The following is a 26,929-nucleotide window of genomic DNA, read 5'->3' as shown; positions in this document are numbered from 1 at the left end:
TTTATCTCCATTACATGTATACAGGGTACAAGGAGCTACAAGCAGCTATGTGCACTAAGATAGAAAGGTGCAAAATGACTAACAAAGATCTTCTTCAAGGATTTTTATATGTTCATTTACCCAATTAACAAATGCCAAGGAGATATTTTTTCTTAGTGACCCAATGACCCAACACTTGTGTGCTGCACTGCAGCATTCTCAATCCAATCACCTACTACTACCCAAAAACCTCTAGAAGAAGAAGATGAAGAAGAAAGAAGGACAAGAGACAACACCCTGAATCCTCCATCTTGTCCTCTATTTTCTGAACTAGTTTAAACTCCAAACTTTAACTTTTTCATGCAGTGACATAAGAAATCTCTTTAATCTACACACTTACACTCCTGGTTTTTCTATTTAACAGTTGTTTTCACAGTGTTATATGAAATTCAGTGTTTTCTTGGATGTCAGAGCCAGGCATCAGAGATAAGGGCACACTCTCAGTGCCTCTGACTCCAACAGTAAACTAAGCTGAATATTGTTAAGTGTTACTCCACTGTTAAATCCTGAAGTCATATAAGTCAGCTTAAGTGCTGTTAAGTTCTTTTGCTAAATTGTGATGTTTGAGGTATAAATGAAGGTATAAGTGAAGTCCTGTTAAGTTTGATCTCTGTTAAGCTCAAACACACACACACACACACACACACACACACACACACACACACGGATGGACGGTTCTGGGTTCATTTCTGGTTGGATTGCCTGGATTTTGTTTGTTTTTGTTGTTGCTTTGTTTCCTTGCTGTGCCTGAAGTGTCCAGTCAGGAGCAGAGTGACTCTTGCCAAGGAACTTTGTGCTGCTGGTGCTTAATATTAAATCTGGTTTTTGCTGCTCCCTTGCTGGGGATTTTTTAAGTGCTCTCAAGCCCTCGTTGGTGACAGGGTGAAGGAGCCCTGGCCCAGGCTCTGGCCCTGGGGGACACAGGGACGCTGTCAGGGGTCCTTGTCCTGCTGTCCCAGGCCCCACAGCACTTGGGATGTCCCAGAGCCATTCTGTGATGTCCCAGCCTGGTCTGTGATGTCCCAGCCCCTCTGAGATAACAGAACCTACTCTCTGATGTCACAGCCTTCTCTCTGACATCACACACTCTTCTCTCTGATGTCACACAGCTGCTCTGTGATGTCACAGCCTGCTGTCTGATGTCACAGAGCCGCCCTCTGGGATTGTGGTGTCTGCTCTGTGACCTCACAGCCCACCCAGTAATGTCACAGCCCACCCTGTGGTGGCTCTGTGATGTCATACAGAAACTCTGTGATGTCACAACCCACTCTGTGATGTCATGCATTCAACCTCTGATGTCATAGTCCTCTCTGTGATGTCACAGCCCACAAAGTGATATCACCCAGCCCACACTGTGATGCCACACCCTGATTTCTGATGTCACAGAATCCCCTCTATGTTGCCATAGCTGCTCAGTGACCTCACACAACAAACTCTGTGATGTCACAGCCCCATCTGTGACCTCACACAACCCACTCGGAGCTGTCACACAGCCCCTTTCTGACATCCCAGCTGCTCTGGGGCTCCAGGACACAGCCACAGAGGTGCCGCTGTGACACAGCCCCCTCTGGCACATCCCACAGCCCCTGCCAGTGCTGAGCCCCTGGGAGCTCTGTCTGGGCCTGCTGGTGTCCCTGAGCTGCCCTGGCAGGGCCCCAGCCCTGCTGGGCTGTGCTCAGGAGCTGCTCCTGGCCAGAGCTGTCTCTCTGCAGCGCTGCCCTTGCCAGGAGCTGCCTCTGGGCCAGGAGCCCGGCCCAGCTCAGCAGCACAGACACAGCACCAGCACTTTCATCACCCTCTCGGGCCTTTGGGGCTCTTGGCATCACACTCAGTCCCTCAGAGTGTGCTCCAGAAACTTCTCAAGAACTCAAACACAGGCAGAAACACTGAAGTTTCTTGTAGTTGAAATGAGAGACACGAGTGAGAAAGCGTCCCCAGGTTCCAGGTAGAGCAGAAGACTGGAGGCCCTGATGCCAGCTGGGGACAAGCAAGGGAAAGGTGTCTGTGGTGCTGAGCAAAGCTGGATGTGTTTCAGGAATGCCAAGGGCCAAGGGCTGAGCCCCAGCCCCTGGCAAGGCAGATGCTGTCCCTCCCTCATTGCTCAGGGCTCTTCCCGGGGCACTGGCATGTGGGGATGTGCAATGCCAAGGGCAGCACCATGGGGCGGCCCCTGCCAGGCTGCTGAGCAGGGACAAGGAGGCAATGAGGCCCCAGGGCTGCCAGGGTCACTTGTCCCCTGCTGGCCTCAGGCCCAGGGCCAGCAGCCATGGCCCAAGGGCTGCACAAGTTGCCTCTGGCAGGGCCTTTCAGCTGCACAGCACATCCCTGTGCCCTCTCCAGCCCAGGCTGCCCTGTGGTGTCCATGCCCTGCGCCTCTGTCCCTGCAGGCTGTCGTCATCCCCCGGCTCCCCCACCTCGCTGGCCCCTTCCTTTGCTGACAGCTCTGCGTATGTCAGAAGGATCCACCATCTCTGAAACCACTCTTTAAACATCTCATGGCTCTCCTCCACTGTCCTCAGTCTCCACCCCACAGATTATACAGCTCGTTTGTCCCTATATAGTCATGTGCCCGAGGCCTCCAGACCCCTCTTTGGCAGATATCTGAGATTTCTGCAAGGTGTTTCCAAATTAAAACCATCTTCTCATAGTGTAAGAACATCACCAGAGGACAGGGCCAACCCGACCTCTCTGTCTCAGCAGCTTTTTTCAGGGAGCAATCCTTGGATATATGAAATTTGGGAGGCCAAATTAAAAATGGTCCCTGGACAAGAATACCAGTTCTTTTCCATGGGGAGGAAGGAACAGAGCCCCACAGTATCAGGGGCCGTTGTGTCGGGACCACCAGAGGCCCAGTGTATTTGTTCTGGTTTAGGGCAAATTTGGGAGAAAACCTCCAGTGGGGCTCCCCCCGGGAAGCAAACCCACGTGGCCCTTTTTTCCCACCCCCCAACCAGTTCGGGAAGAGATTTCTCTGAGAGAAGTGGAAAAAACCTGTTCATTTCACAGGTACAGCACTACCCAGCACATAAATGAACGATATCAAATTAAAAAACCTCTCGCCGTTCAGAAAAGATGACAAACTTCAGAGGGTCTCTTTCCTGTGGGTGTTTGCTCTGTTATCAGTCCCTCTGGCACTGGAAAATGCCGCTGCCCAGGCTGGGCTCCCGGTAGTCCACGGGTGCAAGCTCCCGGTGCTCCCCCGAGTCCCCAGTCCAAAGCAGGTTCGATTTGTTTCAAAAAAAGGGGACAGAAAACAGTCCAGGAAGACCTCTCTGCTCCGGCTAGTTGGAAAGCCAAGGCGATCTGTGTCTTGTTGTCTGTCTGTGCTGTAGTCAAAACTCCCGATGCGGGGGGAGCAAGTACAGCCTCTGATAACAGACTCGGTGCTTCTTTTCCACTCACTTTTACTCTCAGATGGAATTTTAAGAATATAAAACCTGTGTCTGGGTTAGGTGGACGAATGGGGATACAATTTAACATCATAATCAACTCAGGACACTTTCTCTCCTGGGGATGTTGTGAGCACGGAGATGGTCACGGCTGATGGGGTCGCTGAGAATCCCTCGGTGTCGGCTGGAGCGTGATCGGGTCGTGAGCTCGCTCAGCAGCACTCACAAGGTCTTATCTGGGGTCGCCAAAATGTTAGCGTTCAGGAACACACATAATCACAGAATGATTATATAAAGGTGCTTTATTTGCTCTGGGTGTCAGGGGTACACATACCCAAATCTGACCCTTCTTGGTTTTCAGTTGGACATGTTTTTATACTCTATCCTTACATATAACTTACATATTAATTATTAAATTTACATTGTTCTATTGTAAACATTGTTTTTACTCAAGCATGGATTTCTCGTGATCCCCCCCCAGCCCCCTAACATTGTTCCTCATGTTCTTTAAACAATAATTATATCTAATCACATCTAGCAATTGTATTATTTATCATATACTCACTACACAGGTGCAGTTTGACATGATCTATAGCAAGCACAAGGCCTAACATTTCCCACGGTCTACTTTTCCCAGGGCTTGCCAAGCCGAACTTTCTTTCTAAGTCCCTGAATTTTCTAAAATTTTATAACCTTTTACTATCAACTCCACAGTCTCCACCCACCCACCGGGAATCGCAGAACTCCAACCAGCCCCGCTCCCCACCGTGGCCTTGTCTGGCCTGGGGGGGAGGAGGCTGAACCAGAGCCCTGTTACCTCTTCAAAAGCCAGAAACCAAAGAGAAAGAGAAATTCCCGGGCTTAAGTTTTATGGGGTGGTGTTCACAGGTTGATATCACTTTTCAATGGGCAAAACTACTGTCAGTTCTCAGACATGGCCAGGTATTGGCTAGGAGAAAAAACTCCCATCAGCCTCCAGCCACCTTAACTTCCTTAGCTGTTTCTCATTTTTTCTTAAATGTCGATCACACACCAGCACAAGTGACAGCCCCAGTGTTCTCCTCTCTGTGACACCACAGCAGTGACAGCCCCAGTGTTCTCCTCTCTGTGACACCACAGCAGAGACAGCCCCAGTGTTCCCCTCTCTGTGACACCACAGCAGAGACAGCCCCCGTGTTCCCCTCTCTGTGACACCACAGCAGTGACAGCCCCAGTGTTCCCCTCTCTTTGACACCACAGCAGTGACAGCCCCAGTGTTCCCCTCTCTGTGACACCACAGCAGTGACAGCCCCAGTGTTCCCCTCTCTGTGACACCACAGCAGTGACAGCCCAAATTTCCTCCTCTCCCTGACACCTGTTGTGGTTTTAAAGCATTAGTTTAAAAATCGCTGGAAAACTTAGTCATTTTTTCCTGTGAGATGTGGATTATGAGAAGGGCAAAAGAAGCTTAAAACTTAAAAGGAATAGAGTAATTTTATTAACCAAACTACAAGGATAAGAAACCAGAATAAAACTTCCAGAAACCCTTTTTCCCCACCACCCTGTGCTTCCTATCTTTGGGAACTGACAACATAGAGGACAAAAAAATACCTGGTGGTTAAGACGGTAGTAACTTTGCTATAGTCTTTTCACCAGTTTTTGTCGAGAAAAAGAAGTTCTCTTTTGGCAATCTATGGATTTTTCACATGAAAACCATTTTCTCATGGCTTCCCATTGCTCTGACGCCAGTTGCCCCAAAAACTCTGCCATCAGTCCTTTCCTTCCATTTCACAGCACTCTGAGGTGTGTTCTTGGGCCATGATTCAAGGGGTGTCATTTGAAGGATGAGATCTTCAAAGGCAAAAGTTCTCTTCATTTGTCTCTGTGATCATCTCTGGAAACAGAAATTTTTGCTTTGTCTGTTAAGAGCCACAAATCTTCAACAACTCTCACTTCTCCTTTCCTCTTCCAGCATCTCCTAGGATTACAACAACTTCACCCTTTACTCAGCTTCATCAATGAATTACTTTTGCTCACATCTACACTTTGAAATACTCCATCCCCCCAAAATACTGTTTCATGAATTCAAGGAGTTTTTTCAGGACATGATTGTCCCTCTCCATAGCTTGAACAAAAGAAAATTTCAGCTTATTCAGGCATCTCCTTATTCTCTTCCCATCTGAGGTTGAATTCCTTCCCTCGCTTGCTTTGATAGCTGATGCTGTCTCTTTATGTGTTGATCCCTCTGTCTTCCCCTCTCTCTGGAAAAAGGATTAATCTGCAAGTCTCATCTGGCTAGTGAAAGGGTTAAACTCTTGACCAGGCCTTGATCTCTGCCGAGGCAGCGGCTGGAGCTGCTTCTCATGGAAGATTTTTGGTAGCTGCTCTGGAGGAGTGTGGCCACTGTCTCAGCACGCCGCAGCTCAAGAGCTTTCCCTCCCCTTCCTCGGCAGTCTCTGCTGAAAGCCAGCAGGGTCAGAAACTGCAGCCGAGCCAGGAACCAGCCTGGCCTGGCAGCCCCGCTGCACAAGGCTCAGTGAGCCCTGCGAGGGCTTCAGCCCCTCTGGGAAGGGGCTCCTGTCACTTCACAGTCTCCATCCCCCGCCAGGAACCGCAGAACTCCGGCCAGCCCTGCTCCCCACCACAGCCTTGTCTGGCCTGGGGGGGCGGGGGGGAGGCTGAACCAGAGCCCTGTTACCTCTTCAAAAGCCAGCAACCAAAGAGAAAGAGAAATTCCCGGGCTTAAGTTTTATGGGGTGGTGTTCACAGGTTGATATCACTTTTCAATGGGCAAAACTACTGTCAGTTCTCAGAAATGACCAGGTATTGTCCCGGACAAAAAACTTCCATCAGCCTCCAGCAACCTTAACTTCCTTAGCTGTTTCTCTTTTTATCTTAAATGTCAATCTATCACACACCACAGCAGTGACAGCCCCAGTGCTCCCCTCTCTGTGACACCACAGCAGTGACAGCCCCACTGTTCCCCTCTCTGTGACACCACAGCAGTGACAGCCCCAATCTCCTTCTCTCTGTGACACCACAGCAGTGACAGCCCAAATCTCCTTCTCTCTGTGACACTACAGCAATCACAGCCCCAGTGTTCCCCAAGTTGTGACACCACAGCAATGAGAGCTCCTAATTTCCTTTTCTCTGTGACACCACAGAAGTGAGAGCCCTAATCTCCTTCTCTCTCTGACAACACAGCAGTGACAGCCCCTTTGTTCCCCTCTCCGTGACACCACAGCAGTGACAGCCTCCATTTTCTCCTCTCAGTGACACCCGCTGTGAGCAAAGCAGGGAGCACAGTGCCTGTGGAAAATCAGGCTGCGTATCTTTCTCAGTTTCACCTGAGAAAGTGTCCTGGGAAATCAAAAGGAGGAATTAAAACAATCCTCAGAGATAGAAGACAGCCTTGCAGGTGCTGTTTGTCAGTTTCTTTTTTTCTTGCAAGAGAAGGTCGAGGGGTGGTGCACCCCACTGACCGATGATGGTGATGTGTTAGTTTACTAACAAATAAGAGTTTTACCTTTCTGTACTTTCACATATTGGTCTATAAAAGATGATCTGAGGTAATTAAACTCGCTTTCCTTTTCAACTCATAAGAGAGTCTGTGTCGTGCTTCTCATCGTTCCCAATAGCACGACAGGAACCCCCAAAAAATGCATCAAAAATGGGGAACTCCCCCTTGAATCCAAGGGATTTGGGGGAATTTTTTTCCCAAAAGCAGCAGGTTTTTCAGGGTTGCAAGGGAGGAGAGACCCCCTCCAAATTCCTGGAGGTGACCCAAAGACACGGTCTGCGGAGGCAGTGGAGTGGGACAAAAAGGGCTTTTTAGGGAAATTAAGGGAATCTGGGGGGATTTGGGTGAATAGTAGGGAATTTTGGGATTATTGGATGTCTGGGGGGTGGATCTCAATTTTGCGGGGTCTTGCGTTCCGGGGCCGCAGGATCATGTCCAGGGAAGCCACAGTTACCAGGAACAGGCATGGGACACCAACAAGATGGGATTCTGCTCAGGAAAACATTTATTCAGCTCAGGAACAAACTCAGATCCAGAGACAGCCCCAAACAGAGGCAGGGAGATGGGGTTTGAGAACCAGGGTGGAGTTCAAGGTCAGGGACCACTGGGAACACAGCAAGGGAGAAACCCCAGGGGCCCAAACCCAATCAGAAATCCCTGGGCTGCCTCCCCACGAGGGGTCCAGGGTGGAGTTTCTTCCTGGGCTTGCAGGGCCCAACCTCTGAGGCAGAGGGATGGAATTCCCTCTTGCCCATGCCTCTCAATTTAACAATGTTCATTTGAAACTAAATCTTTGCCTCCCTGGGCAGGGGCACCTCACACAAAACTCACCCAGGGCTCCCCCTCCCTTCATCATCCCCAAACTTTGGCTGTCTCATTGCAGACCCCACCCCACCTCCCCAGTCCCAACCCCAACCCATCCCATCCCTGCTGGATATCAAGACCCCCTTCCCAAGCCCTATTTCCCCCATTTCACACCTCCCAAACTCCATCCCACCCATCCTGCCTCACCCAATGCCCATCTCACCCATCCTGATTTGCATCCCACTTCACCCAATCCACTTCCAACCCCATTCCACCTGATGCCTTCAGAAGGCTGACCTAGAACAGGAGCTGGACAGAGTTAAGAATAAAGTTTATTAAAAGGCCTTAAAGGATACAACTTGGGCAGTACAAGAGCCTGGCCAGGGCTACACCCAAGATGGACCAAAAATGGTCACAAAAATGGACAACTGATCACAAGGTCTCACATTTTTAGAAGTTCAGGTACATCTGCATATTGCAGATGTTCATTGTCCAATGACAGCTTCAGATGATGAAGTCTCATCCTTCTTTTCTCTCTTCAGTCCACCCTTGTTTATGCTTTTGGGCTGAAACTTCTAACAATTGCCCTTGGTATCAAGCTAGAAAAGGATTTGCTTTGTCTACCTACTCTGTGAAGAGAGCTCACTAACACTTAATAGGAAGTTCAAAACTACAAACCTAGGCAGTGTAGAATATGAAAAATATGAAAGCTAAAACTTAAGGCAACACACCCTGAGGGGCTGTGGAATTGAATAATTTTGGAGAGGTACTGAGTTGGATTCAGTGACACTGAGTGGTTTTGAGGTGAAAGATCGAACCCTCTTGTCTCTTTGAGTGCCAAGAAATGGAGACAACTACACCAAATAACCCCACAACCCCCAAATACTCCCAAGTATCTCCCAGATTCCTTTGAAGCACTAGTAAAATGTGAGGTTTTAGATACCTTTGATGAATTTATTGATTTTTACCACTATTTCTCTGTTCTAAATAGATAAAGATGAATCAAAAGATAATTGAAACCAAAATAAAATGGCCTCCAGCCCAGTGTGTTCCCAACACAGATCACTGGGAACGTGGATCATCAGGTCCTGCCCAACGTGGGTCCTCTGATGGGGGATGGAGCTGGAGCAGTGCATGAAGCTCTTCCTGCTCTTGGGGCACTCGCAGGGCTTCCCTTACCGATGCCTCTGTTGGTGTTGGGTCAAGGTAGATCTCTGGCTGAAGCTCTTCCCACACTGGGGACACTCATAGGGTCTCTCCCCAGTGTGGATGCGCCGGTGCCTGATGAGGGTGGAGTTGTGCTTGAAGCCCTCCCCACAGTCAGGGCAGCAGAAGGGCCTCTCATCCGTGTGAATCAGCTGGTGCTGTAGGAGAGTGGAGCTGGTCTGAAACCTCTTCCCACACTCAGGACACTCGTAGGGCCTCTCCCCAGTGTGGATCATCTGGTGGATGGTCAGTTGGGACCTCTGGCTGAAGGTCATCCCACACTCCCCACACTCATAGGGTCTCTCCCCAGTGTGAGTCCTCTGATGGAAGATCAGGCTCTTGCTGTGGATAAAGCTCTTCCCACATTCCCCACACTCGTAGGGCCTCTCCCCAGTGTGGATGCGCCGGTGCCTGATGAGGGTGGAGTTGTGCTTGAAGCCCTTCCCACAGTCGGGGCAGCGGAAGGGCCTCTCATCTGTGTGAATCCGCTGGTGCCTGAGGAGATTGGAGCTGGTCTGAAACCTCTTCCCACACTCAGGACACTCGTAGGGCCTCTCCCCAGTGTGGATGCGCTGGTGACGGATGAGTTCAGAGCTGCAGCTGAAGCCCTTCCTACATTCCCTACACTGATAGGCCCATTCCCCAGTGTGGATCATCTGGTGGCGGATCAGGCGGTTGCTCCGGCTGAAGCTCTTCCCACACTCCAAGCACTTGTAGGGCTTCTCCCCATCCTGAAGCTGCTCATGGACCACCAGCTCAGAGCCCTGGCTGGATCTCTGGCCGACTTCCCGCCACAGGGTGGGTCTTTCCTCCTCAGAGCACCCTGGGATGGGTTTGGAGCCCCTCCTCCTGCAGGATCTCTGGGGATTTTCCTCCCCTTTGCATTCCTGCGCTGTGGAGCTGCTCAAATCAGCCTCTTCCATGAGGTTCTGCTGTGGGGATTTTTCCTCCCTGGTCTCCATCCTCAGCTCCTTGTCTGGGGGAGGAAGGACAAGGAGAGGATGGGATTTGCCTCCGTGCCAGAGGGAAGGGGAAGGAGATCCCCCCAGTGCATCCCCGGCAGGACGGCGTCGGCAGCGGGGTTGTCCTGCAGCCGGGGGCCAGGCTGGGCTGGGAGATGGAGCAGGAGAGAGGGGGAAAGGGGCAGTGACTTCATCCTCACCTGCCTGGGTGTCCTGGGAGATCTTCCTCTTCCTCGCAGCCTCCTTCTCCATCTGGCCAAGGTTTGGGAATGAAAAATCCTGGTTTGGGGAAAAATATAATGCACGAGCACATTGGGTTAGGGTGTTCCTCCTGACCAAGTTCATCTCTAGAAGTTACCGGGTATCTGGGGCCCATAAAAACCTCCCAAACACCAAAATTCAGCCCTGAAAATGCCTCCCAAGAGTTTCCCATCTCTGTTCTCTCCCCTTTGCGGTTCAGGGGTTCCTCTCTGTCCCAGCTGCTGGGGGTCGTGCTTGCACTGGGGTTGCTTTGTCTGCTCAGTCCCTGCCCACCCCAGGTTGCTGGGAGTGCCAGAAATCCAAAAAGTTCCCCCCGTTTCCATCTCCTCATTTAGGGATGATGGGGCTTTTTGGATTCCTATGGTCCCTTGTCCCGTGATTCTCTGCTTTGGGGTGCAGAACGTCCAAGGAGTCCCCCCTGCTCCATTCCAGGCTGTTCAGGATCCCATGAATTGTGGCGCTCCCCCTCTCTGGGCTCCCCACTTTGGGGTCCTGAGGAAAACACGGCTCTGCTCCTCCAGGCTGCCTCTGACAGCATCCACCACCAGGACCCCCCAATGCCCCCCAAGGGGCATTTTCTGCTCAGCTTTGGAGTTCTTCATTCTCCAAACATCCCCCCCATAAAACCCAACCCAGGGATCCCCCAGGATATCTGGGCCGAGCTCCCCCACCCTGGTCATTGCTGGGATGGGGGGGGTGATGATCCCACAGGTGGAGGGCTGTGTATTCAGGGAGTGCTCGACCTCGTGGTCCCTTCTACCTCCCCTGATCTTCATTTGTCCCTCTTCTTCCTCCTCTTCATCCTCCCTAACTTCACCTTCTTCTACTTCCATCCCTTCCCTCTCTCCTTCTTCATCCCTCCTCTTCCATCCCTCCTCCTCCTCCCCCAGGAGCAGTGACACCCTCGGTGCCCCGTTCCCAAACCCCTCACAGCCCACGGCAGGAGCGGGGATGGAGCCGGGACAGGTCGGGATGGGCAGCGCGGGGCTCTCCGCTGCTCCCACCCGCTGGGGACGGGGGGAACCCGGCCCGGGGAAAAGGAGAGGGAAACTGGGAAAATTGGGGGCTGCAGATCCAACCTGGGGCTGGCTGGGGACCCTGGCTGGGGACTGCCAGCCCTTGGGGCTGCTCTGGGGAGATGTGGGAGGGGGGAACACAGAGAGGGCTGGGGGATCCCAGGAGTGGCAGCACTGGCAGGGACTGGTTTGTACTGGGATCATCCTGGCAGTGGCTGAGATTGCACTGGCTGTATACTGACATCATACTGGGATCATACTGGGATGATACTGGCAGTGAGTAGGAGCCTCCAGGGGGCAACTGAGACCAGGTTGTGAGGAACTGGGAATATGCCCTGCGCTCCCCAGAACCCCGGCATCGCCCCCCATATGTCCCATAAGTGTTCCCCAAACCCTCCAGGATCCCCGAGTGCCCCCTCATTGCCCGTTCGGGACCCCCCAAAGCGTCCCTGGATCCCTGAATGTTCCCGACCCCACAGATTCCCCTTCCAGCCACTCCTGGGAATTCATCTCCCATCATCCCACAACACAGTTCCGCGCCCAAACCTCCTGCCGTACCCGCGCCCTAAAGATCCCGGTTACAGCTCCCCAGGCTCCCCCCAAGTGCTCCCGAGCCGTATACATTCGCCCCGAGCACCTACAGACACTGTTCGGACGCAAAAGTTTTCTCCAAGCGCTTCCCCGCACGGCCAAACGCGCCTTCCGAGCCACTTCCGGAACTACAGCTCCCATCATGCTCCGCGGCGCCCATAGAGCGCTATTCCAGCCGGGACTGCATCTCCCGTCATGCCCCGCGCCTCACCGGAACCCATTGGAGCTGCGCCTACAACTCCCGTGATGCTCCGCGGCCCCATTAAACCGTATTATACCGGTGCCTACAACTCCCATCATCCCCCGCGCCCCATAGATTCCCTGTTACAGCTCCCCAAGTGCCCGCCCGGACCCCGAAGGGCCCCCAGATTCCCCTCCCTGATCTCCAAGTGCCCCCCTGGACCCCCAAGTGCTCCCCCGGACCCCGAATTGTCTCACAGAATCCCTAAGTGCCCCTCCAAGTGCCCACCCGGCTCCCCAAGTGTCCTCCAGACCCCCAAATTCTCTCTAAATTCTCTCCCCAGACCCAAAACTGCCCCAGATGTTCCCCAGAAAAGTCCCCGTGGACCCCAAAGTGGCTCCTTTTACCCTGTCTGAGAAAATTATTAAAAAAGATGATCAAAGGACTAAAAATAGGAGTAATTAGCATAAAGAGGGAGAAATTTTGATCAATTAATTAATGAAGGGAATTGTGTTACTTTGAACCAAGGACCAATAATGGTTTTAGTTGCTAAAAATGGATCAATTCTTTCATATAAATATAAAAGTTAGGTTATAAAAATACAGAACAATATTATTATAAAAATCAAATATTTATTTTTATAAATTAATTAGATTTTAATGATAAAGAAAAATTATAAAGATAAATGTTTTCAATGTTTTGGGATGTCAGTCCCAGGTGGGCGATGTCAGACATGCTGAGGCTCGGGGTGAGGAGCAGGTTGTCCAAACAGGGGCAGCCCACAAGGGGCTCATTCTTCTCTGTGACCAGACCTCCTAAGGAGATTTTCAGCATCAAGATTACTTGGGAAATGCTTCTGTCACCTCTTCTCTCAACTAGAAAATTAAAAAATATGCCCTTGATCTAAAAAAAATAAAACAGGGTAGATTTTCAAATCTTCCTCCTCAACAGAACTCCAAACTGACTCCAAGCAGCGGCACAAGCCTTGGACTTGAAGACAGTGGAAAGAGGAGAAAGAGCCCCCGAGGCTTTCTGTATTTTAATGAACCCCAGGCTGGATTTGGGGCTGAGTCCAGGACCCTCAGGCACTGAGAGAAGGTTGAAGAAGCTGCTCAAGGAGTCAGAAGCAAAACTCCAAGTCCCTTGGAGCATCCCTGGGCCCCACTGACTGCCGGCTCCTGGCACACTCAGCCATGGCATGGTCCAGTCTCACGCTGGGACACCTCCTGCACCAAAATTCTACCCTGGCAGGGACTTTTCTTTCTCCTCCCCTCCAGGCTGAACCTGCCAAGCTGCACTTTGGGGAGGTTTCCTTCTCTTGCCACTGCCCAGGAAAGCTGTGTCTCCTGCTGTTCACAAACAGAGAAGGGCTGCTGGGGGATGTGGTGGTTGGAGGCTGCCTGGGGTACAGTGACCATGAAATCATCGAGTTTTGAAATATTCTGTGAAAGAAGGAGGGGCATCAACAAAACTCCTACACTGGACTTACAAAGGGCAGACTTCAGCCGATTAAGGATGCAGATTTGGGGAGTACCAAATCAGGTACTGAGTTTTTTTTAAGAGAAACAGCCTTTTAAATCAAAGCATTCCGGGAAGGATAGACACACTTCAAGAAAGAAAGCTTGAAGGAGCAGGAACAGCCTGAACTTCTCTGATGAAAAATGAGCTAGTGAGGAAAATGATTGGCCTGAGTGGGCAGGGAGCTTTTGGAGGAACTCAAGGAAAATATGAGGATGAATCACCTTTGGGCAGAGGGGCAGGGAACTCAGGAAATGTTTAAGGATGTCATTAGGTCATGCAGAAAGAAAAGTAGAGAGGTGAAAGCTCAATTAGAACTTAACCTGGATCCCTCTATGAAGGATAATAAAAATGTTTTTATAAATACATTAATGGCAAAAGGAAGGCTATGGACAACCTCCATTCCTTAGGGGAGATATGGTTACCAAAGATGAGGAAAAGGCTGAGGTACTTAACCCCTTCTTTGCCTCAATATTTAATAAAACATAAACATAAAATTTCAAATATTTAATAAACATTAAATAAATAAAACCACCTTTTCAATATTAAGACAGGTTTTCCTCAGGACAAGTGTTCTCCTGAGCTGGTAGATGGGGACAGGGAGCAGAAGAGCCCCCTGTAATCCAGGAGGAAGCAGTCAGAGACCTGCTGAGCCACTCAGATGCTCACAGGTGGATGGGATGGGATGGGATCCATGCTAGGGGGATGAGGGACCTGGTGGATGAGCTCCCCAAGCTGCTCTCCATCATTTCTCCTCATCAGTCCTGGCTCACTGGGGAGGTCCCAGAGGACTGGAGGTGCCAGTGTGAGCCCATCCCCAAGAAGGGCTGGCAGGAGGCTCTGGGGAACTGCAGGCCTGTCAGCCTGAGCTCGGTGCCTGGTGAGGTTTTGGAACAGATCCCCTTGAGTGCCATCCCACGGCACCTCCAGGATGGCCCAGGGCTCAGACCCAGCCAGCGTGGCTTTAGGAGGGGCAGGTCCTGCCTGACCAACCTGATATCCTTTTATAACCAGCTGACCTGCCTGGTGGGTGCGGGAAAGGCTCTGGATGTGTCGAGCTGGACTTCAGCAAGGCCTTGGACACGGAGAGCCACAGCATTCCCTGGAAAAGCTGCAGCCCACGGCTTGGGCAGGAGCACTCTTTGCTGGCTGCAGAACTGGCTGGAGGCCGGGCCCAGAGAGTGGTGGGGATGGTGCTGCATCCAGCTGGTGTCCAGTCCCTGGTGGTGTCCCCAGGGATCTGTGCTGGGCCCAGTCCTGGTTAATATCTTCACTGAGGGTCTGGCTGAGGGGGTCGAGTCCAGCACTCACAAATTGCAGATGACACCAAGCTGGCTGCGAGTGGGGATCTGCTGGAGGGCAGGACAAGGAGACACAGCCTTAAGCTGCACCAGGGCAGGTTTAGGCTGGACAATAGGAAGGAGTTCTTCCCAGAAAGAGTGATTGGGAATTGGAATGGGCTGGCCAGGGGGGAGGTGGCAGAGTCACTATCCCTCTCCAGTGGTCTGGGGGAGTGACATCAATCTCTGTGCTTAATAACTGATTTTACTTTAAAACAATTGCTTCAGAATTTCTTCCTGTTTCAGCCTGAATGTCTGTGGTGGTTTTGTATTAGTTGATATTTGGTGAGGAGAGAAGAAGCCACCCATGCAAATGATTTTTCTAGGAGGGGGCTGCTAAGAGCTTCCTCTGTGCTTAGCAAAACCAATAGCTGGCTGGCTCTGAGAATTGACAACCTATGAAACCATTTAGAAGCTGGATCCTCCTGTGTGAAATCCCCATTTTAAAGACAGGCAAGGCCAGGAAAGCTCTCTGCTGTTTCCAGCTGTGAAGAGTTAACTGGGTGCTGGTCAGGCCGGCCCTGCTCCAGCCTGGCCTGCACCGAGCCGGGCTCCGCCAGGCCCCGGGAGCGGCTCTGGGCTGGGCCAGGCCCCTTCACCACGGCCCGCGCGGCCCCAGCGGCTGCCGGGCACAGGGAGGGGAAGCCATCGGCCCGCAGCTGGAATTGAAGGGAGCAGGGGCCTGGGACCAGCCATGAGGGCAGAACAGCCACGACTGTTCTGGCCGGACCCCTGAGATCTTGGCACAGCCCCAGCACGGCCTGAAATCCATCACCGTGACTGCTTCGGCCACTGCCCGGCAGAAACCATCATGACCATCTGCAGGTGTGGGTGAGATATTAACTCTTTCTGTGCACAGATGAGACCTGCAGACCTCGATCTTCCCCTTGGGTGAGAGGAAAGGACAGAGTGGGAGACTAATGCCACAAGTATGGTAGGCTACACTTGTCTTCATATGTCATTGAATTAGAGAAAAACTCTCTCCAGGGCAAATTATGCAACACTTTGCCTCACAATCCATCAGCCTTAATTACAATGAGAGGTAGATCTTAATTACAATCCAATTAGAGCAAATCAGCATTGTGTGAATGGCAAGAAGAATTTGCTTGTCAACAGATGAATATGTCCCACTCAAGAATGAACAAAATCAGCCTTTACTTGGAAGAAAGTAGACATGGAGCAATGCAGTATTTGGGTTTTATCCAGTGATAAATGGGGCAAGAAGCTGTAACAACTCATCTGTTTTGCAAAACACAAGTACTGATACAGCCAATAGTGCACCCACATTGAAGGGATCTTCAGAACATTCCTTTATTTTTTAGCAAGGAATGGGCAGCGAAATGCTGGCATTTATCTGAACTGGAAGCCATGTTCCTCTCCTGTTTCTCCTTGAGCACACTGTTCTTTGTAGACTTCACTGTGCAGCCCATCAATCCTCTCTTGGCCAACAGCTAAATGGCACAACTACCAAAACACAGGTGCCAGCATCATCACCCCAGCATTATTCCAGCACTGCTCTGCTGGTGCACAGGAGCACAGAATGGCTTGGCTTAGAAGGGACATTTAAAGGCCATCTAGTGCAGTGAGCATGGACAACTTTAGATCAGGTTGCTCAGAGCATGAGCTTGAATGTCAGCAGGGATGGATGCCCACCTCTCTGGGCAACCTGTGCCAGGGTTTCAAAATCCACAGTATAAAAAAGGTCTTTCTTATGTCTAGTCTGAATCTACCATCTTTTAGATTGATAACATTCCCCCTCAGTCTTGTCACAACAGGCCTTACTAAAAATTCTGTCCTGTCTTTTTTTCAAGCCCCCTTAAAGTACTGAAAGGTAGCAATCAGGTCTCCATGGAGCCTTCTCCCTTCCAGGCTGAACACCCCCAGCTATCCCAGCCTGTCTCCAAAGCAGAGGGGCTCCAGCCCTCAGAGCGTTTTGTCCCTCCTCTGGACCAGCTCCAACAGGACCATGTCCTTCCTGTGCTGGGCACCCAGAGGTGGATGCAGTACTCCAGGTGGGCTGACACCAGAGCAGAGGGGTGGTGGAATCACCTCCTTTAAGCTGCTGGGCACCCTCCTTTGGAGGCACATGGCTGGCTCATGTCCAGCCTCTCACCTTGCAGCAGCCACAAGTCCTTCTCAGCAGGGCTGCTCTCCATCCCTTCATCCCCCAGCCTGTGAGATCAGCTGGGCTGGGACCCTGTCATAGCCCTTGGACAGAGCTGCAGGGCAGGATGAGCTCCCTAGTGAAGAAGGCAGATCCCACTCCCCACACAATTCCACCCTGGCCATGAGGTCACAGCAGCCTGTGGGGTGACAGCAGGCTGAGGTGACAGCAGGCTCTGAGGTCACAGAGGTCCCAGAGCCCCGTGGTTGCACAGCACCACAAGGACCGAGCAGTCAGTCCTTGACCACGACTGTTGTGGCAGCAGCAGTGGCGGCAGCAGCGGTGCTGACATTGGGACAGCGGTGTCAGGACAGTGGTGGCAGCAAGAGCTGCAGGACTGGCAGTGGGAAAGGCACCATGGCCTTTGCTCTGCGCCTCCTTCTCCTGCTCCTCCTGGCAGTGGCCCTGCCTGACAGGGCTGCCCAGGCTGCTCCATGGCGAGCACGGCGAGCAGGTGAGCTGGCGGCCTGGCTTCCCTTTCTTCGGACAGTGCTCCCTTCTCCCTGGGAAGTGTTGGGGATGGTTTTCCCCAGGACTTTAGGGAGGGTTTCCTCTGTGGGAGGGAGAGAGTCCTCAGGGGCCCGGGGCAGGTCCTGCTGCCCCTCCAGAGATGTTGCACAGGGCCTGCAAAGAGGGTGGAGAGTGACCAGAGCCAGCCCAGAGCTCCTCAGGCCCCTCTGCGGCTTTGGTCATGTCCATTGACATCTGGCTCCCACAGCCTTACCTGACCCCCTTGCAGTTCCCAGTTCCCTAAAACAGAATGGGATCCCAGCACACCATGGAATGGTTCTGATCTGTGCTCCCTTCTAGATTGGGATCGTGACATGGAGCATCTGAAATCCCTGGCACATAATGGTTTCAGATCCATGGAGAATGTTGGAGGCAAGTTTCCAATGTCCCTTTCTGCACAGAACAATCAGTGTCAAGGTGGCAAGAGCTCACTCACGTGCCATTTCCCTTAAGAGTCTGAAGGTTGATGGATTCTGGAAACCTCGCTCTGCTCCCTTCTGGAGCCCTGAGTGATCCCACAGCATTGCTGTCAGTTTGAGGAAGGAGCATTTAGCTGTCAATCTTCTTCCCATGTGCAATGCCAGTGTCACCTTCCATGTGCTCTGTACAGCCACGGAGAAGAGCAGAGAGGGAAGGGCCGGGCCCAGGGCTGTGCCCCAGGGCTGTGCCTTGTGTGGCTCCTTTGCCAGCCCCAGGGAGCCTGAGGTGCTCCCGTTGCTGCTGCCAAGCCCTAGCCCTGCCTGGGGCTCAGTTCAGAGCTGCTGGCAGCTCCAGGGAGTCCTTTCTCTCCTGACTGCCATGCAAGGGGCTCCTTCCATCCCAGTGTGGGGCCACTGCCGGCACGTGGTCCTCCTGCTCCTGCTCCTGAGTGAAAGGCAGAGATGAGGGAGTGCCTTGGAGGGCAGCAGTCACCCAGGTGCATTCACTGCCGCTCTGGACTGAAGGAGAAATGGAACTACTTTCCATTAAGGTCCTCCTAGATGGAAGAACCAAGACACAGAAGACAAGAAATCCCTGGAGGCATCCCAACTTCTGGATAAGATGCTGAGTGATCTGGAGAGACGCCGTGGTGTGTTCATGTCCCTCAGCCTTCTCCTGAGACTCAGCAGCCGGGGGCTTTCTCTGCATATCAGGACACGCTGTGCCTGGCACAGCAGGAAGGGATCCATGTCAGCCTCACTACCCCACTGCTGCTTTCAGGCCCTGCAGGGCTGTTTCCCAGCCTGGCCTGGCTGCAGCTACTCCCCAGCCTCTGCAGGAAGGCATTTGGTATCAGCTGACAGGGAGCCCAAACTGAAGCAAGGGTCATAAACAGCCTGAGATCCCCTGCAATTTCCCACTCTTGGGCTAGATTGGGTGTAGGGGCTGTTTGGTGGAGGGAGGGCCCTGGCCCAGCCCCAGTAACCTGGGTGTTTTCCTTATCCATGATTTGACAAGTATTGCCTCCTGAAGATACCACTTCCCCTAATGGCGAACAGTTCTATCTTACCCAGCTGTCCCTTTTCCTTTCTCAAGTGCTGGAGCAAATGTCTGTGCAGACAATGGCTAGAGGAAGCAATGGCTCTGTGCCAGCTCCTGATGCAGGAAAGGAGGAGATGCCAGGCCCAGGCACAGGAGGTAATTGCTGTGCTGGGCTCAGCCCTCAGTGGGGCTGTGTGCCAGCAACTCTTCCCGCAGGGCCTGCCCTTGCACAGCCCGGCAGCAGCCAACGCTGGAGGTGCTGCGGCTACCAGGCCTCTGGAGCTCATTCCCAGCCCCTGGGAAATGGGACTCGTGCACCAACATCCATCCCACTGCAGCTGCTTCCAGAGCTGGCTCTGAGCATCCAGAGGCCCAAGGCACAGGAGCAGCCCCGAGCAGCAGCCCTGCCACGATCCCAGGGCCACAGCCAGCCCTGGCTCCCAACTGGGCAGGGGCTGCACTGGCCCCTGACAGGGCCTGGCTCTGTCCCCTTGGGCTGGGGGAGCTGTCACGGAGCAGGGAGGGTCAGGGGTGGCAGTGGCTGCTCAGGGATGGGTTTGGCCCGTGTCCCTGGAAGGAGACACTGCCCAAGCAGCTGTGCTGTCCCCGGGTTCTCCTCTCACCTTTCTGGGTTTTATTGGGTGGCACAGCCTGTGCCAAGGGCTGGCAAGGTGCCTGCAGGCCCCAGCTCTGGGGGAAACAGAGAATGTCCTGGCCATATCCAGTGTGCTGCCAGCTCAGCAGTGGAGCACAGCACAGGCTCACGCTGCCCATTGCTCCCACAGAAGCGCTTGGCAAGTCAAATATAAATGCTGAGAATCCACTGAGCACCCCAAGAGTGTTCTGCCCGCAGGATGTGCGCAAATCCTGCATGATAGGCACAGTAGTGATACTGTTCACAGTGCCACTTTCCATGGTCCTCTGCTGTGTTGGATGCCGGTGGTGGTGGAAGGACAAGAAACGGTAAGTTGTTGTTCATCCCCACCCTCCAGCTTCTTGAAAGGCTGCTCATAGTCAGGAAACATTCCCAGTGAGGCTGCTGTGGACTTGTGGATAGTCCTTGGTTGCCCAAATAACTCTGCTGAGAGTTCTGCTGCTGCCCAGGCCTTTCATTGGCCTCTTAATTGCTGGGCCTTGTCCTGGGGAGCCCGCTGGGGCTGCAGCCAGTGCTGGCTGCCACTGAGGCTGCCTGGCCAAGAGCAGCCCCAGGAGCAGCGGGCAGAGGCAAAGCAAGGTGGGCAGGAGAAAGAGCGGGGACGAGATTGCCCTTGACAGGCAGAGGTGCTCTGGGGCCCGCTCCTGGCCAGGTACCCTGTCCAGAGCCATCCCCTGCTCTCCAGGGCCTTGAGGGGCAGCTGTCCAGCTGGGCCAAGCTGTGCCAGCAGCTCCAGCCGTGCTGGGGAGCCTTGGCAGCTCTGGGCCCTGCTGTGCAGGAGGGTCCCTGTGTGCCAGCGGCAGCTGGGGGCCTCAGCCACCTCTTCTCTCAACAGGAGTGCCTCTGCACCTTCAGAAGTCTGGCGAAATATTCCAGTCACTGAGAAGCTGCATCTGTTATCCTCGCTCTTCACATCAGTCCCCATGTGCCAAGCTGCATCTGCATCCCCACCTTGAGGGCATCCCAAGACCCACACCTCCCAAGCAAGACCCTCTGCCCCAGAGCCCCCTGGCCCTGGTCCCTGGCCAGGACTGAAATTGGGCACCAGAGCAGGGGCTGGCCCATGTTTTTTGTTCTAATAAAGAGATGGAGCTCTCACCCCAGTGTCCGGCTGGTACCACCAGCAAAGCCCACACAGCACCAGCCCTGGCTGAGCTCCATGTCCAGGAGCAGGCAGGGCTGACCATGGTGTGGGCAGGCAGGAGCCAGGCAGGGGCTGCCGTGACCAGCGGTGGGGCCCTGAGGGGCTGGGGGAGCCCATGCTGAGCGTCCCTGGGCTGTGAGGGCACATTTCCTTCAGTGGCGTCACCTGGGCCTGCACCTCATGAGGCAAACAGGGAAAATTTGGGCTCTCTCCTAAGGTGTGCAGGGATCCCCCATGAGGAGTGCAGTGGGGTTAAATTGAGAGGGTTTTTTACTCTTCTCAGCACAGTAAAGGGGACACTCTTGGCCGAGTTTTGCAAAGCTGGGAGGAAGCCTCTTGTGAGCCCTTGGGCCTGGCCTGTGGGCACAGCGGGCAGGTGGAGCCCATCCCTTGAGGCCAGTCCGGGCTGCTCGGGCCGGGCTGGGCTGGGCCAGGTGAGCCGGGCCATTCTCTGGGGCACAGGAGGCACCCGGGGCTGTAACTGAGGCCGTGGCTTCTCAGCCTGAAGGGAGGCTGGCTCTGTTGGTTTGGAGGGCACAGCTCAGATCCCAGTTCCCTTTGTAAAGCTGCTGGGGAAGTGTTGAGGGGCAGAGAGTTTCAACCCTTCTCACTGGGAAGCTGGGCTGATGCTGTGGGTTTTTTTAATTTTTTGCCCTCTAAATTTGTGTCCTGGCAGAAAGTTAAGTTTGCTTGCTCTCAGTCAGCCCCTTTTCTGCTTGGTGCTATTATAAATGAAATTAAAATAAGACAACAAGAGCTATTAGGTTAACAGCAAATTAATAACAAGGGAAAAAAAAGATACAATTTAGTGAATTGAATAGAAGGATACAATTTAATAAAAGAATACTATTTAGTGGCCTGAATAGCAATTTGGTATAAAAGGAAAACAATTTAGTAAAAGAGTACAATTTAGTGAATAACTTCAGATACATAGATATATATTTGTGAATATAATTTGCCAGTAATTATGATTAAAGCATAAGCAAAACTGACCAGGGTACAGGGAGGGCTTCTCACCCCGCCTCACATACCAAAACAAAGTAATTCAAACTAAAATTATATACTGTATGCTTATACCTATTCATTAATGTTTCCCATAAGTCTCCTCCTATTTCCAATTCATTGATTTAATATCACTCTTCTTCATGGCACATGCTTCACTTGTTGCTAGGCGGTCTTCTGTCTTGTTTTGGTAGTTTTTTGGACGAAGGCTTACACTCATCCTCGTTGTCCTCTGGATAACCTTACAGGCTGTGTGTGCGTACTAAGCGTTATGTTATGTAAGTAAGCATTGTACTCCACTAATTAGTCTTATATTTTATAATTTTCAGGCCCTATGCCTAAAGTCATTCCAACTTCATTCATCTCAAGGTCAATTTTGTCTTAGGGCATTTCTTATCTCAAAACTACATTCTGTACCTTAATTTTAACATGTAACATCTGTAGGGGGGCTACATCTGCCTTGTAACACCAATTCCCTTGATTGCTCCTAATAATAACTTTCCAAATAGTTACAATTCAGTTAGCACTAATCATTTCCATTTATTATAGGAGGGTGTGAAAACAGGAGCATTGTTTGGTGTGGCCTCCTCTCTGCCTTTCACACCTTTCAGTGCTTTGACCCAGCCAAGAGCTTTCTCCAAGAGTGCAATGAAGCAGCTGTTCCTGCTCCCAGCTCTGGCTTTTCCCAGTCTCTGACCCTGACTGGTTTTGTCCCTCTTGCTGTGCCCTCTGTTCCCCCAGGGGCTGCCCCAGGCTGAGGGATCAGATCCAGGCACTGCTGCTGCTCCCTGGGGACCAGCCCCAGTTTGGTTGTTGCTGTCAGTGCCAGCAGAAGCGGTGGCTGGAGCAGCGGGTGCTGACAGTGCCCCAAGGCCCGGGGCTGGAGGGGTCCCTGGGCTGGGGCTGGGAGGGAGCTGCCCCTTGTTCTCCCTCTGCCTCACGCAGAGCTGGGCCGGGCACAAGTGGGGCAGCAGAGCCAACAGGGAGCCTGCGAGTCTCTTCCAGCCGTGCCTGCTCAGAGTTTGGCCTTGGAGCTTCAGGTGGGCAAAGGCAGCTGCTCTGCTCCCTCTGCGTGTCCCCGTGTTCAGCAGTGCTGCTCCATCAGTCTGTGCCCAGCAACGGGGAAAAGCCTCAGCCCTGCAGGGCCAGGAGCTGCCGGGCTCTGCCTGAGCAGCTCAGCCAGCGGGAAGGGAGCTGCTCCACACAGGAACCAGGAGCAAAGGACGTGCCTTTTCTAGGACATGTTTTCTGTAAAAAAAAACCCAAATAAACAAAACAAAAAAACAAAACAAAAAAGAAAACATGAAAAAATATGAAAGATAAAAATTACCCCCAAATGTGTACTGAAAAATGATCTATAACTCTGGAGTAAGAAAGAGGTAACCGATCTTTTGAAAAAGAGAACTCAGCTTTGATTTTACTTAGTTTGTACATGTGCTAGTGGAAAGGATCCATTAGCTGCCTTCCTTTACAGATTTGATGGATGTTTTCCAATATTAAGATATTTTACACTGCAGTTGAAGGAATAGGAAATTGAAATACATGTTCTTCATGACTGTGTCTTGAGTGTAAAAATTTTGCAGTTTGAAACTTGGACCTAAAGTGTTGCAAATGGAAGTGCTAAATCCCAATGGACTGAGTGAATGCAGCTATTCCTATGGGATGTGCAGCACTCCAAGGACTTCCTCAGTGGGGCTGTGGGTGCTTGGAGCTTTGTCCTGTGCCACTCCGGGATGTCATGAGATGGGACTTCACCTGCCACCAGCCCAGGTCACGCTCTGCCACCCCAGCTCCTTGGACCTTGTGTCCCCAAAGAAGACACAAGGTGTTTCTGCTGCTCCACCTTTGCACAGATCCACAGAGAGCTGGGATTATCCCAATTCTCATGTCTCCATTGTGCCATATTCCTAAAGAACCAGCAGCCCATCCCGACGAATATGGTGAGTTACGTGGATGGCTGTCTGCTCCCTTTCCTGCCTAGAAATGCTGAAACTGCTTCTAAATGCTGTTCCCTTCAGCTCTTGGACACCTGCCGCGGCGGCGGAAAGCCCGGAACACCGCGACTTCTCCAGAAGCAGCCTTGAGAAAGGCTGGCCCGAAGCGCGTGTGAGCAGCTTCGAGCAGTCGAGTGATTCCAGCTCAGCTCAGTAATAGTATAGTGATTCCAGCTCAGCTCAGTAATAGTATAGTGATTCCAGCTCAGCTCAGTAATAGTATAGTGATTCCAGCTCAGCTCAGTAATAGTATAGTGATTCCAGCTCAGCTCAGTAATAGTATAGTGATTCCAGCTCAGCTCAGTAATAGTATAGTGATTCCAGCTCAGCTCAGTAATAGTATAGTGATTTCAGCTCAGCTCAGCTCAGCTCGGCAGCAGCGGCGGCAGGCAACACAGGAAGCAGGGACGAGACAGCTGGTCCAGCGTTCCACCGAGGCACAAGCCTTTATTCAGGCAAAGCTTCGGCAAAGGGTGCCGGTAACAGCGAATCTCCCGAACAGAAGAAAACCCGGGATATTTATGGGGAAGGAGAGGGGCGGGGGGAAGCCTGAGATACCTGTATTGGGGTGGGACAGCAGGGGGGAACACCAATGAAACACAACAGTTTAACATAACTAACTCAAAGACCCCTGGGAGCGACATTGTGTCGCTCTTACAGAGAAGTATCTCCTCTCCAGGGGAGGGCCAGTATCTCGGGCCCAGCGGGCTCCTCCGCACCCACAACTCCCACTTCTTTATTTATTAAAAAAGCATCCCCTAGAGAGTTAGCTGATAGCTTCTTAAAACATGAAAACATGCTTAGGAAGATAATAACAATCAAGAAAACCCAACAAATGTTCTTGAGAACGGAGGCAACCCATCTCTCGAGTCCCCAGCTCACAAAAAGGTCTTCAAGCCACTGGGGCTCCTTTTCAGCCTGGAGTTTTTGGACTGCATGTTGGAGTCTCTGGATGCGGGCGTGGATGCCTTCACTGGGGCTGGAGAGGTTAAAGCAGCATAAACCATCTGATTCTTCACAGCCGTGTCCATGGGCCAGGAGCAGAAAGTCTATGGCAGCTCGGTTTTGTAGCGTAGCATGCCTAACAGTTTCTTCATCTGTCAGGAGGTCACTCAGGACAGAGGAGGTCCGGTTGGCCTGCTTACCAAGCCAACACTCCAGGTGAGAAGGCTCACCAAGGGCTTGAGCAGCAGCTGCCCACGGCAAAAATGCTGACATCACCATCTTCTTCGTGTAGGACCGATCTTTAATTTGGTTATCACATTTTTCATCTAATTGTGTGAGATCTTTCTTTTGGTGGGCCAATTCATTCTTTTTCAGCCAATCATTTATTAGAGTTGAATTTGGAGTGAGGATGGTAAGCTGTCCAAGCGTGCAAGGACCTCCCCGGAGTCGGGAAGGGATTCCTGCCCACACTCTATCCCCACAGATCAAGAACACTCCCCGGGGCAGCACTCTGGGATAGTGAGAGGAGGTGGATCGTGTGCCGCTGGTGTAATTGCACCATTTGGACTGACTGTAAATTTTACTGTTGGGAGTCACATTTTTCCTTGATTTAATTGCCTTTTGGTATTTCGAGGCAGGCCATGCATTGGCTACTGGGTGATAATTAAAATTTATGCAGTAGGCAGCTTTGGAGGATCCCAAAAGCTCTAATTCCTGGGGTTCCTCTGGTGCATGGGGCAAGATCTTTGTCCACTCATCCCAAGTGTCTACTGGGTTGGGTTCTTTCCCTGTGAAAGGATATTCATGGGGCTTTAAAGGAATCCCTACCAGGCAGGATGACAGAGGGTTGGTGGCGCTGCCCATGGACAAGCACATGTGTTCTTGTTGGGGCGTCTTTGCGAGGGTGATCCACACGTTCTCCTGGGGCTGTGCTACTAGCCAGGCATCCACAGCTGATGTTTTCAGGAGCATCCAGATAATCAGGGACATCAGGAACTCAAGGATGGTTTTGCTCTCCATTTTCTACAACAGGACATAGAAGATTAGCTTTAATTTTTGGAGGGGGGGGAGCTATTTTCTTTCTCCCTTTCCTCTCCCGTCTCCCCCCTCTTTAAAAAAAACAAAAACAAAAAACTAAACAATTATAAGCAAGGTTATTCTATGTATTGGGGACACAAGACTCGACACCAGCAGCAGCAGAGGTGCACTTGGGTGTAAGCTGGCAATTTGGGCTAGGCAACGAGGGCAAGAAGGGGAAGGGGGAGGGAGTTAAGAAGACTTGTGTACTGTCACGGTGTCAGGCGTGACGTTGGCAGTCGTCTCGTTGCGGCTCTGGTAGCAGGACGGTTTGGCCTCTGTCTGGTTGTGGGTCTGGTGGCAGGTCGGTTCTGTGGACTCCGACGACGTCTCCGTTTCCAGGCTGCAGTGGGCTGCTGTTTTTCTGGACCTGTGTGGGTCTCAGGAGACTTTGAAAGTTCTGAATCTGGTGCAGGGTTTGTAGGGCCTAAGTAAGGTTTTACATTTTTCCCTGGGAGCCACTTAGGTCCTGATGGTGTGGACACACACGCATACCCTCTCCCCCAGGTAATCAGTGGGAAGGGTCCTGATGTCTGTTGTGATTCAGGATCCTTGATCAGCACCGGCGGCTTCTCTGTGAGTTTGGCATGAGTTGAGTTAGAGAAGTGCCGAATTACAGGGGGGTCAGGCTCTGTAGGTGAGCAATTTAGAAAGTTCATGACATATAGAGCCTTACAGAGCCTCTCAATGGGAGGAATGATTTCTGTTCCTCCCCGCTGGTGATCAAGGACTCTTTTTAGGTTTTGGTGGGTTCTCTCTACTATTGATTGCTCTGTAGGGGAATGAGGAATGCCCGTGGTGTGTTTCACCCCCCACTCATTGAAAAAGTCTCTTAATTTGTGAGAGGTGTAAGCAGGTCCATTGTCTGTTTTAATTTGTTCTGGGACTCCCAGGGTAGCAAAAGCAAGGAGAAAATGTCGGATGGTGTGCTTGGCATTTTCTCCTGCATGGGCTGAGGCAAACACTGCGCCAGAGAAGGTGTCTACGGAGACATGTACGTATTTGACTCTCCCGAAGGATGGGACGTGAGTGACATCGGTTTGCCATATCTGGCAGCTGTTAAGTCCTCGGGGGTTAACCCCGGAGTTAACAACTGGTATTTGGAACAATTGGCAATTAGGACAGGTGGCAACTATTGCCCTAGCCTGGTCTCTGGGTAGTCTGAACATTC

At 51.9% G+C, this 26,929-nt stretch overlaps 1 protein-coding gene and 1 pseudogene across 1 annotated transcript; one reads left to right on the top strand and one right to left on the bottom strand.

Annotated features, from left to right (window-relative positions):
* Positions 1-26,929, top strand: part of LOC131586381 (uncharacterized) — a 655,697-nt pseudogene that overhangs the window by 161,392 nt on the left and 467,376 nt on the right.
* Positions 8,928-11,887, bottom strand: LOC131586394 (zinc finger protein 239-like; the record flags this gene model as incomplete). Its single annotated transcript, XM_058853224.1, has 3 exons — positions 11,818-11,887; positions 10,100-10,178; positions 8,928-9,913 (listed from the first exon to the last, which is right to left on the bottom strand). Coding segments are annotated over exons 2-3 (1,038 nt in total), but the record flags the coding sequence as incomplete, so codon positions are not given.

Source organism: Poecile atricapillus, chromosome 19 (genome assembly GCF_030490865.1).
Source record: "Poecile atricapillus isolate bPoeAtr1 chromosome 19, bPoeAtr1.hap1, whole genome shotgun sequence".
NCBI lineage: Eukaryota > Metazoa > Chordata > Aves > Passeriformes > Paridae > Poecile > Poecile atricapillus.
This window is presented reverse-complemented; position numbering and strand designations above follow the sequence as displayed.